Source organism: Varanus komodoensis, unplaced genomic scaffold, assembly GCF_004798865.1.
Source record: "Varanus komodoensis strain SLA01 unplaced genomic scaffold, ASM479886v1 scaffold24, whole genome shotgun sequence".
NCBI lineage: Eukaryota > Metazoa > Chordata > Lepidosauria > Squamata > Varanidae > Varanus > Varanus komodoensis.
The window spans coordinates 12,187,426-12,204,028 of NW_025335641.1; the positions used below are offsets into that span (position 1 = coordinate 12,187,426).

General features: G+C 44.2%; 1 protein-coding gene across 1 annotated transcript; it reads left to right on the forward strand.

Annotated features, from left to right (window-relative positions):
- The first annotated feature begins 1,919 nt into the window (after positions 1-1,919).
- On the forward strand, positions 1,920-16,256 carry RTCA (RNA 3'-terminal phosphate cyclase). Its single transcript, XM_044432569.1, has 11 exons — positions 1,920-2,145; positions 3,335-3,435; positions 4,274-4,417; positions 6,084-6,207; positions 7,623-7,681; positions 9,190-9,331; positions 10,409-10,533; positions 12,531-12,589; positions 13,608-13,702; positions 14,874-14,978; positions 15,727-16,256. The coding sequence occupies exons 1-11, from the start codon at positions 2,098-2,100 to the stop codon at positions 15,820-15,822; spliced, it is 1,098 nt and encodes a 365-aa protein (XP_044288504.1). The 5' UTR covers positions 1,920-2,097; the 3' UTR covers positions 15,823-16,256.
- The last annotated feature ends 347 nt before the right edge of the window (positions 16,257-16,603 follow it).

Consider the following 16,603-nt stretch of genomic DNA (forward strand, 5'->3'; position numbering starts at 1 on the left):
TCATTTGTACAGTATCCAATTAAACGGTGGGAAGCGGCCCCCTCCTCTTTGCTCCAATGAATGGTCAAAAGAAGGAAGTGCTGGTCGGGCGGTCGGGAAGAGGTACGGCGGCGCGGTGGCGGCGACGGCGACGACAAAGAGTGCAAGCAACGACAAAGAGTGCAAGCACTCGAGTGCTACAGAGCTCTTAAAAAGCACGCCGCTCTGATAATCCCAAGAAGCACAAGCTTGCGTCCTTGACAGAAAAGAAAGAAACAGGACGGTGCCATAGCCAATTAAAGCCTTCCAAACCCTGGTGCTCGCCAAAGTCCATGGCATCTCTCCACTGGCCATGCTGACAGGTTGATGAGAGATGTAGTCCAGAATATCTGGAGGGAACCCGGGTTGCTGAAGGCGCAGCCTAAGTTGCATGCTGTGGCTTGAATGTTCAAAGCTTCAGGGGGCTACATCTTTATTTTTGTGTAACTGATTGGCAAACTTGAACTGGAATGCACAGCCTAATCAAAAGCAGATTCAAAGCAATATGTTTTATGAAGCTAAATGTTCTGTATTCTTATTCTTTAGAAAAGCAATGTTGGCACAGTGAATATTCTTAACAGATCTTGTGCAGGCCGGATGGAAAGAAACTGGGCAACAAGGAAAGCAAAGACTTTGTGAGGAAATTGTCTTCAGGTTGTTCACAGTCACACACAAAGAAAAACACTGGCTGTGATGCCTGTGGTTGATGTGACTTGTAGTCCAACATACCTTGAGGGCCCCAGGTTAGGGAAAGCTGAGGTAGGGTGATGCCAGCTTGCCATGTGGCTTTCTCTTTACAAGTGTTCCCAAAGGTGGTGCTACTAAGGCAAGGATGGGTGAGCCATGACCCTCCAGATGATCTAAAACTGCAAATCCCATAATGCCTGACCACTGGCTATGTTAGCTAGAGCTGATGGGAATTGCAGACCAACAACATCTGGCCAGCCTCAAGTCGCCCACTCCTGCTCAAGCCAGTGAATGGAGGGAGAGGCGGCAATGTAAGCTCAGTCTGAACATCTGTATGAAGTCCATGCATGTATAAATGCAAGCACAGAGAACCGCACACGTGTCTGCACAACCGGGAACCCTGCATTTCCAGGGTTCTCTTCTGCCTGGAGAAGCCTGGAGTTAACCATGTTGATCAGACATCCTTTCCTCACAAATGTGAGGTGAGGGAGGGGCCAACTGACCCCTGCAGCTGCACATACTGTCTTCACTGCACTGGCTTAAGGACTGTCTGTTGTGAACATAAAATGGCGGGGGGGGGGGGTGGAGGAGACCCACCCACGCCACCTTGAATTCCTTCAAGGAATGGAAAGACTATATGGATGTAAACCTATGCCCACTGAGACAGGAAAAAAGTCCTACAGCTCTCAATATTCTTCGCCCGGCCATGTAACTTTTTTCCAGCCTAAAAATGCATAGGATTGCACACTAGATGCAATCACTAAATGACAGACCGATCTTATGCATGCTTACTCAGAAATAAGTAGGATTTCTTTGTTCTGTCTAAACGTGCATAGGACTGCGGTTTAAGTGTAATCAGTAAATAACAAAGCAGTCGTAGGCATACCTGCTCAACTGAGTTCAGGGGCCCCTATTTCCAAACGTACACAGGACTGCCCCCTGAAATCAAAAAAGTTGTAACACTCACAAAAAGGGTCATCCCTGTGATATGGAGTTGTTCATTTGCAAGTCTAAGGAATAAGAAAATTGCTTTTTTTTCCTCTGAACTAAAAAAATTGCTTTCCAAGGTAAGAAAGAATCCCTTTCCTTGAAAAGCCTTAGGAGGCAGATTTTTAAAGTCGGTGTACCAGCAGGTGGTGCAAACGAGGCGTTCCCGACTCAGAGGAAGAAGCACCGCTCCAGTCCGGCCTGCTCTGCGCCTGCTCAGTCTGCCTTCCCGAGGCCCGGCAGCAGAACAGAGACAAAAGTGCTTTCCAGCCCTGCTGCTTCCCAGCCTGCGCACTTGCCTCCTGCCGCGTGTGTCTCCTTCCCGGCCTGGGGCAGCGGCGGATCTGTCGGACGTTCCTCGCTCTCCGCAGGGCCCAGGCGCCGGCTGTTCCGCGGCGGGCCATCATGGGCGACGGAGACCGGGTGGAGATAGATGGTGGCATTATGGAAGGGGTGAGCCGGGAGGAGAGGAAGGGAGAGAGGGCGGCTCACGGCTGCGGTCCGCTTGGACCAGCGGGGTCTGCGGGGGGTGCAATCGCGTGCAAGGAGGGTCTGAATGAAAGGAAGTGGGGCGGATGCTACCGAAGAGGCTCCCCGGATGCGAGAGAGAGGTGGCCAGGGAGATCAGAGTTGCATTCTTGGCGATCAGGACTCGCAGGGGACCTCCCTTCTTTAGACTCGGCTCCCCAACGAGAGTACTAACGCTTCTAGTTTCTCCCCCACCCCACTCCCCACCGGGTACATCGCAGTGCAACCCTATATGTGCTCAGTGGGACTTATTCCAAGGGGCATGAGTGTAAGATGGTAGCGTTGGTGGCCTTTCTCACAGGGCTGCTTTGAAAGCACATGCCTGGGAGACGTTGCAAAGCAGAGCTCTTCGAGATCAAATTGAGGCTGCCTAGATTATCGTAGCCATGCTGCTGGGTCAGTATGCAAAAGAGCAGGCTGCAGAAGGGCATTTTAATTTCTTGAAAGAAAAGTGGAAGGGGAGCCTGGAACCAGCCTGGAAACTGGCCACTGCCAGCCCAAGACATTTTGTGGCCAGTAATACCTTTGAACAGCTGGTTAGCAAGAGAGTGCAGGAGATGCTGTATCCACAAGGGGAGTACAAGAAAAACTGCATTTTCTCTCTGACATGTAAGTTGCAGCTGCAGCATTAGCTGCCTGAAGTGATTGCCAGTCTCTGGTGTTTCCAGAGGGCTCCTGACAGGTAGAAAGCAATTATGTAGCTTTTTCATTGTATTCCTAAAGGATTTTCCATGGTAAGAAAAAAGATGGAAGAACTGGTGAGAAAACATGGACTTATGAGTGGGGAAAGGATGTCAACAAGACAGACTAGAAAGATGTCAGTACAACTCCATGAAGGAGGCAGGGTGATGGCACAATGAAAGCCTTGTCTGCAGGCATCCCATGTTACGTGCTCTGGAACCCGCACTCCTTTAACTATAAGTTGGGACACCCAGGGGGTGCTTGATGAGAAAAGAAAGGCAGTGCTCACGACCCCAAATAATATTTTGTTACTATCATGCCTAACATGAGAAATATATTACAAGAATGAACTTGGCACAAGTTAAGGCCTGGATAGATCTTCCGGTCCCCAGCAAGACCTAATATTCATACTGATCCTCTGTTTTTCTTACAGGGTGGCCAGATCCTGCGAGTTTCCACAGCGCTAAGTTGCCTTCTTGGTATACCTTTGTGTGTGAAAAATATCCGAGCTGGCAGGAGTCAGCCTGGCCTTAGGTAACACCTGGTGAACTATTGTGAAAGCAAGCTCACCAAATGAAATTAATCTTGGGGGTTGGGGGGGGGGACTGTGAAGAGCTACTTACACCGACCTTGTAAATAAGCTCATGAAAGGCACTGGCTTGCACATATTTTTATCAGGCTTCTGGCCATGGAAAAAGCTTCCCTTTGGTAGCAATTTGTTTGGATTCTATGTCAGGCACAGAAGAGTAAAGGAATTCCTTTTCATTATAGTGAACATGCTAGTGCTTAACACCAAGAACTTTGCTAGTTTTGTTGGCACCTCAAAAATGAAATGTATCCAGACGCAGGTATTTATGGACTATAATCCACTTCTTCAGATGTGTGAAGTATTATGGAGAGTTTCAAATACTTTGAACTGTTCATGTTGGGGAACAGTTGGGGAGGAAAGCTCAGCAATGAGGTCCGAAGGAGATTCAATGCAGAAAGCGCTGATGGTGGCAATCCCATTATGAATATCAGTCCCTTACACTGAACCTGTTGCTAAAAGCCCTGCCTGCCCTAGGAAAGCCATCATGTGATAAAAATCTAAAATCCTGATTCAAGCCTCTGGTGATAAAATTAAACCTCTCGGTGTATTCTGAGAAATGGCAATAATCAGAAATGATTGGTGTGCTAAATGATTGGCAGTGACTTTCCAGGGTTTCAGACAGGAGTCCTTCCTAATTCTATCTGGAATTGCTAGGAATTGAAGCCGAGACCTTCTGCATGCTGATTTCACCTCCGATGCAGCGGGTACAAATAGGTGAGCATCCTTTTTAATGCATGTGTAATGGCTGTGCTTGTATCCTAATGTGGTTATCTTGTCTTGAAGGCCTCAGCATCTGTCAGGACTGGAAATGGTTCGAGCCTTGTGTGATGGCCAGTTGGAAGGTGGACAGATCGGATCCACAGAAATTACTTTCACGCCTGGGCAGATCAAGGGGGGAACCCACACAGCAGACACCAAAACAGCCGGGTATGTTCTTGTGTATTTGTTGGTGCTACTGTTGCATCAACGATTGCTCCAGTGCTGTAGAGAAACTGACTAACATTATCAAAGGATGAAAGAAAGGGGATTAAATATTGAAATGGCAGAGATGATAATTTCCTTCAAAAACAATGAAAGTTGCAAGGGCATTTCTGAAGTCAGCCGTGCATTAGTAGTCAGGTGTTTTAGTAGATCTGCACATGGGGATAGAGCATTGTTTGTTTTTTTAATCCTTTTGCAAAGGACATTTCTATCCTGTGTGCCTGTTGGTTAGAAAATAAGATTTGGGAGATCTTAATAAGAAACAGCAGTGCCCTGCTAGCTAAGGGGGACGTGATGTCTGAAAAATAGATATCTGGAAAAAGAAATGTGTTTGCACAAGCATGTACCCTGCCTGAATTGGTCTGACTTGCAACAGTTATTCATGCCTTGATTACATCGCATTCAGAAGATTGCACTTCACTTTATGTGGTGAAAAATATCTAGAAGCTTCACAAGTTTAAAATGTGGCAGCTAAGCATTGCTCAAAAGAGGGAGCACCTTGCGCCTGCACCAGGGGCCAGTTGCCTTTCTCCTTTAAGCATTCTGGGAGCCTTGAGGATGAGCCAGCAACAAGATGCTGCCAAGACAGGCTGCTGCTAGATGACTTCATGGGTTGCTCTGCAACGCAGAAGCATAGAAACTGCTGCTGGGGATGGTGCCAAGAGCTGTGTCTTGCAGCTCCTGTGAGGTTCGTTCCCTGCTTGGAGCTTCATGAGAGCAGGATTGCAACAGACGGCTGGGATCTTTAACTGGCAACTGAGTATGATACTTCGGCTCTGGTGTATTTGTTCTTGTGTTGTTGTTGGACCCATCATGACCCTATGGACAACATTCCTCCAGGCCTTCCTGTCCTCCACCATCCCTCGGAGTCCACCCAAGCCCATACCCACTGCCCCAGTGACCCCGTCCAGCCACCTCATCCTCTGCTGTCCCCTTAACCTTTTGCCGTCAATCGTTCTCAGCATCAGGGTCTTCTCCAATGAATATTTATTTTTATAGCAAATAACAAAAAATGAGACAGTTACTAATTGCTAGCTTTTCTTGCTAGTAATAAGCAGTAGGTTTACCGTGCAATCGATTAGGACAGGAAAAATGTCCTGGAACATGGACTTGCGAAGAAATGCTGGGAATTGTAGGATTTGCAACTTTTTTGTGTAAAAATGCATAGGATTACACCCCTTAATTAATTAATTGGTTAATAATTTTTAACTTTTTCAGTATTTTGAAAAGACAGTATGCTGACACTTTGGTAATATGCAAACATATTTGAACATAATGAATTCAATTGCTTAAAAGATGTGATTAATTGATGAAAATTCAACTAAATAAGTTAATTTGTTGACAACCCTAATAAAATGCAAGTGGTACTAGACATTTGCTCATGAGAAGAGCTACTGAGAATCCATGTTGTTCAGGTTCAGATCCTCCCTGTGCAATGAAGCTCAAGGGTAACCTGGAGCCAGTCACCATTTCTCCACGTAATCTACGTCGCAGGATTGTTGTGAGAATAAAAGGGGTGGGGGAGAACCATACATGTTCCCTTTTGCTCTGTGGATGAAAAAAGTAAGAATAACATAAATAGCATTCTGCTGGTGTCTGATTCTTCCTGTAGGAGTGTTTGCCTGTTGATGCAGGTAGCGATGCCCTGTGTGCTTTTTGCGGCCTCTCCTTCTGAACTTCATTTGAAAGGTGGCACCAATGCAGAGATGGCTCCCCAGATTGACTATACCCTCATGGTATGGGAATGCTTGTTTGCTAAAGTTGAACTTTTGGTCTTGCAACTCAAGTGAGCTGTTGTTTTGTGGTTGTTGCTGAACAATTGTGAAACCATGCTTGAGCAAGAAAGCTACTTTTGAAATAGATTACTATGAAATGGTTCAAAAAACAAAGACTACATACTTCTACAGAAGTTATTAATCTTCAAATATTTGTATTAGTTCACCTGCCTGAGCATTGTGGCAAGCCATTGGCAAAAAAAATGGAGGGTGGGGGAAGAAAGTTTCCCAAAAATTTCTCTGCCGGGATCCCATAAATAACTTGGGAGTACCTGATGCTGCAGCAGTGCTAAAGGAAGCCAATGTGGGCCTGGGACTAATAATAAATATTATAGTATTATAATAAATACTTCCCCCTTTGCCCATTTGGAAACAATTCTCACTCACCACAGGTGACCAGGTGAAGATGTACTTTACTAACCTGTATTTGTTTCTTGAAACCATTCAGTAAATGCTACAAATGCTTTTCTATTGACATGAATGGGATTGTTTAGCTAACTGCATACATCTGTCTTCAGAACTGTTGTCCTTTGTAAGTCACAGTTACACTCCAGTTCATGTTTTGTGCTTGTATTGGTCTTTTATTTTTAAATGTTATTTATTTATGAAAAGCTTTTATAAACTGTCCAGTACAAGTGTCTTGAGATGGTTTACAAATGCTGAAATACTGAAGTATCCTCAAAGTTTAAAAGTTCTGCTTATTATTTGACAAATGTGAGTGAGGTCAAAGAAAAATGGTCACTCTTTAAAAAATAACATAAAATTACAGATTGCAAAAGGAGCAATCCTATTTTGGTTGAATGGTTTTATTTGTATTTAGTTTTTACTTGGTAATTGGTTTATCTAGCATTGCCCAAATGGGAGAAAAAAACAAGTTGGGTGGTTATAATTCTGCCTGAAAAGCTGTAGAATGGCATTCCTTCCCCTCTTTGATCACTGTTGCTAGGATATTTGGCATATTACCTCAGTTCTGACAAAATGGCAACCATGCAGAGTCTTTGGACCACACAGTCCCCCCTCCCCTTCCTTCATGCACGAGTAACAGAAGTTTCTGCACAAAGCTGGTTTGCACAAGCCATAGTTTGTCTTCTACCCAGGATTGCAATCCTGGTTTGGGAACCTAGTATGAAGGTAGACTATAGTTGGTGAAAATTAAAGTTTTCTGCAGTTGGGCAAATAGAAGTGGGAGCCTCAATCTCATGCTGTATCCTCACACAAAGGGAAAAAGAAGGAATGGGGAAGATAAATCCAAGACTTTTGAATTGAACCTCCGTCTGCCAAATAAGACATTTTTGTCCATTCCACTGACAGAAAAGGATGTTTTACCCACTAAAAGAACACATCTGTGTTTTTCAGCAAATCTATTTACTCTCCAGGTCTTCAAACCGATGATTGAGAAGTTCAAGTTGACGCTGGAATGCAATATAAAAAGAAGGTAAGGGAAGCCATATGAATGCACAGTTCTGTGTCTTTTCTGAAGACAGCAAGCTAGGTTTGGTGAACTTGCATGGCAAATGGTGGAAGACAAAAAGGCAGCATGGTGGGTGGGCATTCTTTATGTGTGGTGTGGGTCAATCGTGATAGCAAATGGTAGTGTAGTTCAAGTGTAGGCAATGTGGTGGCCACAACACCAGTGCACCTCTGAACATACTTCTTGTTGCCCACAGAACTGTGTGTGTCTCTGGAGGTAAGAAAGTGTCTATGGCCAATGAGCTAGGCTGAGAGAGAGTACGGGTGACAATTCCAGGTGTGTTTGCTGGCAGGGGGCAGGAGAAGACCTCTTCTTCTGTGAATAGGTTTCTTCAGGCGTGGAAAAATGTGGATTCAGAGGAACTACTTACTGTGTTGGGGCTTGGAGCTCACACCCACCTTGTATGCAGTCTTTGGGACTGGTCACTTGTCCTTCCTGACTAGCCACACCTTCATCAGCCTTTAAGGTGGCACCCAGGACAGTTTCTCCAGTTGCTAGATTGGCCCACCAGTCCCCAAAGGTTACCTACCATTGGCATAGTTTACACCAAAATGTCTCCGTTCTCATTTTCCAGTGCAGCCTCAAAGAAGGCAATTTCATTTCGGTTTCTAATGAAAACATTTCAGTGTTGTATCTGAACCTAAACTAGTCATTCCCAATCTTGGGTCCCCGGATGTCGTGAACCACAACTGCCATTTTCCCAAACCAGCATGGCAAATGATGGGCCTTGTAAGCCAACAAAACCTTGGGATCCAAGGTTAGGAAAGCCTGTCTTACAAAGCCTGTCTTAAACAGTGGTTAGTTTTTACTATGGGTGAGTAATGAGCAACCTCAAACACACACAAACATACCTGGACAATACCAGGCAGGAGAAGGATGATTTCGTCCAGTACTTCAGGAATGGTGAATCAGACATCCCTGGGAAGACCAAAAGTAGAACAAGACAGCTGTTCTTTGCAGGAGGAGGGGCAGAGAACAAGGGGTATTTATTGTAATACCAGCGAACATTCTGCACAATGCAGGTGTTAGAGTCATACTGCAAGCCCAATTGAAAGAAAATGTTTCTGTCCTATCTGACAGTTGACGCTGAAGAACGCTGACCAGTTGAAATCATTCGGCATACATGAATGTTAGACTCCACTGTTGTTTTGTAATTTGACGCTGTAACACAGAAGGATAAAGAACATTTTAGCCTGTCCTTACAATGCATGTTTGTATTTTTTAACACCTGCTTTGAAAACACATTTTAACTGCACCTTTTGCTGTGTTTTATAACATTTTAGAAATGTTTTACAGTGTTTTACAGACTGGATTACTACTTTTTAATTTACTGTCTGCTGTGCAATTTTAAGTCACGCTTTATTGACACTTTAACCGTGTCCTTAGACTTCTGTGATTTGTGTGTAGGATTTGCAGTGTGTCCTGATCTCTCACTGAAAATGTTACCTGGTCCAATTTCTGTGTCCTAATAGGGGTTACTACCCCAGGGGCGGTGGTGAAGTGATCGTCGGAATGGCCCCCGTCAAACAGCTTAGTCCAATTGATTTAACTGATCGTGGCACCGTGACCAAGATACATGGGAGAGCCTTTGTCGCTGGAACTTTGCCAGTCAAAGTAAGCATGTTTGAATAGCTTGGGGGTAAAGTCCTGCATGGTGCTTTGGATCCAAGTTTAGCCAGGCATAGGCTAGGCCAGTGGCGGCGAACCTATGGCACACGTGGGCACACAGCCCTCTCTGTCGCCCCAGCATCGCCCCAGCAGCTGAGCATCGGATAACAGCGCACACAGGGGCCATGCGCATGCTTGGAAAGGAGTAGCAGCACCAGGTGATGACATCACAAGCTGTGACTCATTAGCCACGACTCGTCCAAGCTTTTGCATGGCTGGTCAGTGCGCTGCCAAGGATATATTTATATTTGCTTGGACTGGCTGTGAGTTGTTTTTTCTAAACTAAAACCTCAGTATTCAGGTTTTATTGCAGTGCTGGCACTTTGTGATGAATAAGTGGGTTTTGGGTTGCAGTTTGTGCACTTGGTCTCTAAAAGGTTCACTATCACTGGGCTAGGCCTATGGGAATCAGTGGGACAAATTAGTCTTGACAGAGTTACAGTTACAGAGGGAGTCTGAGAGAATTTGCTGCCTGAGGCAAAGAGCAAGATGGCGGCACCACAGCCACCTTCCAGTCCATGGTCAGAGGCCAACTGTATGAGATCCATGATAAATCAGGTGACTTATTATCCTGACAAGTAGTAAAAATAATTTTATCACACATTGGGCTTGATCAAAATGGCCTATAAAAAGAAGAGTTCATGTTGTTTGCAGAAGACCTTCTGCCTTCCTGCTAAGACCTTACACTAGAGAAAGAGAAGGTGATTTTCAATTTTTTCCTCTGTACCCCAGCACCACCTCCCATGTTGTTCCAGAAGGTTCCACAACTTTCCAGAGCAGCTTTTCAGGGGCTTGTGGGGAAGGAGGACTTGGCAAAACTGGGATCTTTCTCTTCCTCCAGAAGGATCATCCAGTAAGCAGAATTCCAGTCACAGGAAGTCAGGGCCCAGTCCGTCATGTGCAGATGTTCCATAAAATGGTTATCTCTCTGTCCTGCTTTTCTCTGTTAGATTATCAGTATACAAAGGAAGCCTCTTGTGTCAAGGATTTAATGTAACTGCTGTCTCCATTTTGTTCTGTCAGTTAGCAAATGACATGGCTGCGGCGGCAGTACGTTGCATCAGAAAGGAGATTCGGGATCTCAGTGTCAACATCCAGGCCGTTCGAGAACCTGATAATGAGGCCTTTGGAAATGGAAGTGGAATCATGTGAGTAGGTTCAAATTGCAGGGTTGGGCATCCCAGTTCACAGCCCAGTTAAGCCAAAGTGTTTAGTTTTGAGCTGATACAGCCCAACTGGTGTCCTGTTTTTAGGGTTGAGAATTTGGATTCCATCCAATGTAGCCAGTCTGCAAGTCAGGCTGATCTCATAATGCACTGTATGTACTTTGGGAATGGGTCGGGTGATGTGTATGCAGCACTTGCTTTCTTAGAACTTGCATTAAATGAAATACAAGTTTTTTAATTACTTTTTCTAAAAAAGAAACATTTCTGTATTGTCCCTGCTATTAAACTTCTCAATTAATCTGTAGAATCACTAACTAAGCAGTTAATTAAGTTCTAGTGCAAAAGCAATAGAAGCAGATTTCTCAGATCTTTTTTTCCCTACAAACATCCAAAGTGCACAAAGTACATGCACAGTAGAGTCTTGATGCCTCTGAGTATCGGTTGCTGGAAAACAAGTGTGGGGAGGAGTTGGTCCTGTCCTGTCCTGCCCTGTCCTGCTTGATGGCTTTCTGGAGGCCTCTGCTTGGCCACTGTGGCTTTCTGGAGGCCTCTGCTTGGCCACTGTGGCTTTCTGGAGGCCTCTGCTTGGCCACTGTGGGAAGCACGCCTGGATCAGCCTCCCCGGTGGGGAACCCCCAGATGTGCTGGCCTGCAGCTCCCAGCATTCCCAGCTAGTTGGAGTTACAACCCAACACATTGGGGGCTGCCAAATTGGAGATGGTTCAGTTAGATGGACCATTGATCTGAGCCAACAAGGGTTGTTCTTAGGTTCTGCTCCAGAGATGTTTTATTTGATATCTGTCTCTCTGCCCAAAATGGTGTTCAAAGTGGGAAACACAAGAATAAAACAGATTAAATATTATATTCATTAACTGAGGCTCCAGAGATTGGAGGTCTAGTCCCCACTCAGCCATGATAGTCACTGGGTGACTTTTGGCCAATCACTCACTCTAAGCATAGCCTACCTCACAGGATTGTTATGAAGATAAAATGGAGAGGAGGAAGCCCCTCTAAGCCACCTTGGGTTCCTTGCAAGAGGAAAAAAGGCCAGCTAGAAATGTAATAATAAATCAATTAAAAACATAGCATACAAGCAAATTTAAAAGGCAATCAAAGTAATAACTGTACCCAGCTAATTCAAACCACCAGGAGCAACAGCTTCCATATCAAAGACCGGCTTGAATGCAAATGTATTTGCCTGCCAGTGTAAAGACAGCAGAGAGGGGACCAACAGAGAATGGAGAATGGCCATTCCTCACAGGGATTTTGAACACCTGGGAATGGCCAGAGAAGGCCCTTTCTCATGTCCCCATCAGTGCTTTTCTGATGGTGGCAACACCAAGAGAAGGGCCTTCTCTGAAGAGCTGAAGTCCCACACTGGCTTATATGGGGGAAGGTGGTCCTTCAGTCAGGCTGGCCCGCAAACCATTCAGGGCTTTAAAATTACAAGTGGGACTTCACATTAGAACATAATCTGCACTTTCAGTTGTGCCTGAACACAGACGGGTAGCCAGTGAAACTGTTAGATCAAGGGAGTTCTTGGCAAAAAGATGTTCTTGTTTTTCCTCCACATGCTTTCCATGAAGGCCTTGCTGCCTGTGTTACTTGGTACCTCTTAATCAGCATGTTCTCGGATAAGTGCCTAATCCTACAGAAAGTGTCCTTACCTAGCAATATTTGTACATGTTTGAATATTGGGCAGTTGAGACAATTCAGTTCACGTTAGCAGAAGTAATACAATGTCTTCTTTTTGCCTGCGGTTCCCCACAGAGTTAAGTAAGTACGAGACCCTTGAAATCGATGGGATGATGAACATTTAACTCAGTGAAGGATGATAGTCTTGGAATTTTAAGCACTGTGGGCACCAGGTGAATGTCAGACTCTGCATCTGTCATGTCACCCAAGAGTTTCAGGGGTATTTTCTGCACATAAATGTTTTGATCTGATTCTGTAACAAACTTTCTCCTCCTTCTGTTTAGAATAGTTGCAGAAACCTCCACCGGATGTTTGCTGGCAGGATCGTCACTTGGTAAAAGAGGTGAAAATACGGCACTGGAGTATTTCTCTAAGCTGCATAGCCTTCCATGAAAAGCCGATTTGTTGCTCAGACAAACTTTATAGTACCTTCTTTTTTATGATCCATGCTAAAGACAAATAAGGTTTAAGGCCAAGAAAATTAGCCACTTTGAGGTTTGTGCCTTGGCATTCTGTGTCTGGTTCACAGAACTGCATTCCCCAGGGATAACATGCACTTACCGCGTGATGTGTTATGTGAAATGGCCATTGTAGATTGCACCCACCTTGTGATGCGGCATAGCCTGCCTCAAGCTGGTGTTCTGCAGGGTTTGAGTCAACAACTTCTAGTATTACTGGGAGAGGCAGGAGTCAAACTCTAAAACGGGGGTGTCCAACCTTGTGGCTTCTCTGGGCCACAATGGAAGAAAAAGAATTGTCTTGGGCTACACATTAAATACACAAACACTAACAAAAGCTGATGAGCAAAAATGATGCATAATTTTTATGATATCTGCCACCACCATGCGTACAAATAGCGAGAGCATATGTACATTTATTTTATGTGGCATTGCAACACGATGTTGTTGTCTACGAAGTTCATGCTAGAGAACTGCACAATTGAGTTACCAAAAAGAAAATTGCAAAAAAATCTCAATGTTTTAAGTAAGTTTACAATTTTATGTTGGGCTGCATTCATAGCCATCCTGGGCCACATGTTTTAGAGTCTCAAACATCTGGAGGGTACCAGATTGGGGCCGGCTGCTTTTCTTCTCCCCAAATGAGCAAGACCAGCTCAGCGAAACTAGTGCATATGTAGCTGAGGGCAAGGCAAGGTGGCATCAGTCCTGCCTCTGGGGCCCACTCAACAATTAAGCATTCCTTTCTGCAGAGCACATTCAGCCCCCTGACATCAAAGTCAGGGAAGCACTGCCCTAACAGGATTTTCAGCACAAGGTTGCAATCCTCTGTTCCTGTTATTATAGAAATGGTCCTGCTCTGGAGCACTGGCTAAGCCCTCCCCCCTCCGCTTTCCACCACAGGTAAAAATGCTGACAAGGTTGGAATAGAAGCAGCAGAGATGCTGCTTGGAAATCTTCGGCACGGAGGAGCTGTGGATGATTTCTTGCAAGACCAGGTAAGAACTGGATATAGAAATGATCTCATGAAGTGAACACAGTTTGATGTAGAAAATCCAGACACTTACCCAATGCAGAAAGCTGGGATGTCAAAATATTAACTTATCCCTGTATGGAAAGGAATTTGCAGATAATAGTGATCTAGTATCTATCATCTGCACTGGTTCCCTCTTGTTTTATAGGCACAATTCAACACAAGGGTTTATATCTGTGGGCAGAGTTTGCATATTCAGTGTGAGGAGAAATCGCATTCTGCATCAAGTAAAGCTGAATGATGTGACTTGTCTATGCTATTCAGATAGATTTGTATATTTTAAATGTTGCATGAGTTCCCTTGTCTTGCTATGTACATTGCCCACAGAGCAATGCTGGGCCTATTTACTTGGGAGCAAGTCCCATGGAATTCAGTGGGATTTATTCCCAGGTATTTTTATATATGATCTGCAAGCCACCAATAATTTTGTTAAGCCACAGATCTGGCTCTTGAAATTTTCCTGGGCATTTCATAAAAGCACATGCACATACATTTTCTAGTAGTTTTTACAGCAAAAGGCCTGGAAACTTGCCTTTCTTAAAAGGAAAAAGGCTGATATTTTCAAGAGGCTCAGTTCTTTTAATGCAAGGTGCCTTGCAAACAACATAGGTAAAGGAGTGCTTCCTCCCCGATATTGCATCACACTGTGTAAAATCTGCTGAAAGTGCTCCATTTATCGACTGTATTTTGCCAGTAAAAGTAGGTAGAGTAGCACCCTTCCTGCTTGCCCCAGAGCTAAAGCACTTCTGCTTCTCTGGAATCTCCCCTGCCAGCTGCTTAAGGATCCTGGTTCAAACTGGCACAATGTTGAGGTTTTAGTGTGTTTTATAGTGCAATGCTAAGCGTATTTGCAACATAGGTACCTCCAAAGTTAACTGAAACTCAGCTCCCTGGTTTACCGCATCCCCTATTGATCAGTCTTGAAATATAACAACTCTTTCGTGTCTGCTTGCTTATTTTGATCAGCCCTGTGCCTTCAGGATGGGAATATGCTATAAATGCAAATGAATAAATGCAGCTGGAAAGCAATCCTAGGGGATGTATGACTAAGTCAGATGTTCACAGAATCCTGGCTTGAGTTGATTTTTTTAAAACTGTGATAGTAGTAACTCCTCGTGGTTTTGTTTCTCCTCAAGTTGATCATTTTCATGGCTTTAGCAAACGGGATCTCTAGAGTAAGGACTGGGCCCATTACTCTTCATACAGAAACAGCTATACATTTTGCAGAACAACTGACAAAGGTGAGTAAGTAGTTTCTTTTCAAGATTAGCCAATTGATCTTTAAAGCCATGCCTTTTTAAGGTTAGTTCTTAGGCTCATGGCTTATCGGTAGTTACATCAGGGCTGGTACGAGTTATTTTGCTGCCTGTGACAAAGCACAAAATTGCACTGCTTCTTCATTCCATGGAAAACCAAACTGGCAGCATTTCAGCATTAATGAAGGTCCATGTTCCCCACTGTGCCTGCATCTTGCAACTTGGCTCTGTTTACAGGCATTATATAGCATGGTTGTTGAAATTCTTTCAACCTGAGGACCAAGCGCCATTTTGGAGACGTTTTCAGGGGCTACATTGTGGTGGAGGATGGGTCCAAAGGAAAAGTGGTGGAGCCCAAAATATCAACACTTAATGTAATGTAAAGCTGCACTTTGTAGTGAGCCTTAAGAGAAAACACCATGAAATGATCAGTGGTCAGGGAAAAGAAGGGTGTAGGCTGTGGAGAAGGCCAGAAGGCCAAATCTGGGGCCTCAGGTGGACCAGATAAAAACCTGGCCTTAGTAAAGGCTGGTTACAGGTTTTTTATAGTCACTTATGTCAGTGGTATAAGCAGATAGTATAAGCAGAGCAGCCTTTGTGTTTGCAGTTTTTAAATTCTTTTCAGGTGATTGTGCATCACCATGGAATCTAACTGGAAATATGGCAGGGTTTTTCCCCCAAAATAAAGAATTAGTGTATTTTTATGACACTTCTGAATTAATTTTGCTTGCAGGCAAAATTTACAGTGACAAAATCAGAAGATGGTTCCTCCAAGGATGCCTACGTGATTGAGTGCCAAGGGATTGGGCTGCAAAACACCAACTTGTAGCTTCTGCTGTTGTGGGAGGCATTTGCATTGTTTGTTTGAATATTACCTCCATCATGAACTGCACTGCATTTCATGGACATGTTTGGAAAAAGATAGCACGATTACTGATTGGTTTGCATTGATTCCAGTGAAGGGTGACCGTTCTAAATTGTGTGGCAAATAGGATGCTCCATTTGTCTTCAGTGATGCAACACACTTGGGCAGCTGTCCAGTTCAAATACAGCAGGGCAGGACAACTATCAGTACGGCCTTTAAAAAATGACTTCACATAATTCAGTCATTCTCTTGTTCCTTTTTGGGGGCCAGTGACCTAAGAAGCTACAACATAGTATGCACAAACATGCATTAGTCAGCCCCTGCCACCTATTTCTTTCTGTAATCATTTGTTGCACATAATTTCAGACAAAACCAATAAAGCAATCTCTGCAAACAAAGCTGTTTACTAGTTCTTATTTGTTAAAAGTGCAGAGGCGTAATGAACACTGCAGTTCTCTTCCGATCCTTTTGTATCTAAACATAAAGCAGGAATAGTTTTTCACTCTTTTTGGCCTCATTCTTCCAACATTTGTCACTCCTTTCAAAAACTAAAATATCAAGGAAACCAGAATATACATGGTAACAGTGGCTCCATGTGACCCACTAAACTTGGAGGGTTATGGGCATCCTTTCAAGGGTGGAAGGACTGCAAAGGTAAAGATCACCATCATGCTTCATCCAACCTTCAGAATTCTTAGATTTCAGCCATCAGGTCTTTTGCCCATGCATTGTATCACTTCGGAAC

Excerpts from the sequence above, each read along its gene's own strand:
- RTCA (XM_044432569.1), top strand. The coding sequence starts at position 2,098 with ATGGGCGACGGAGACCGGGTGGAGATAGATGGTGGCATTATGGAAGGG. Across the intron at positions 3,436-4,273 it reads AGGAGTCAGCCTGGCCTTAG|GCCTCAGCATCTGTCAGGAC; the intron begins GTAACACCTGGT and ends CTTGTCTTGAAG. Across the intron at positions 7,682-9,189 it reads GAATGCAATATAAAAAGAAG|GGGTTACTACCCCAGGGGCG; the intron begins GTAAGGGAAGCC and ends GTGTCCTAATAG.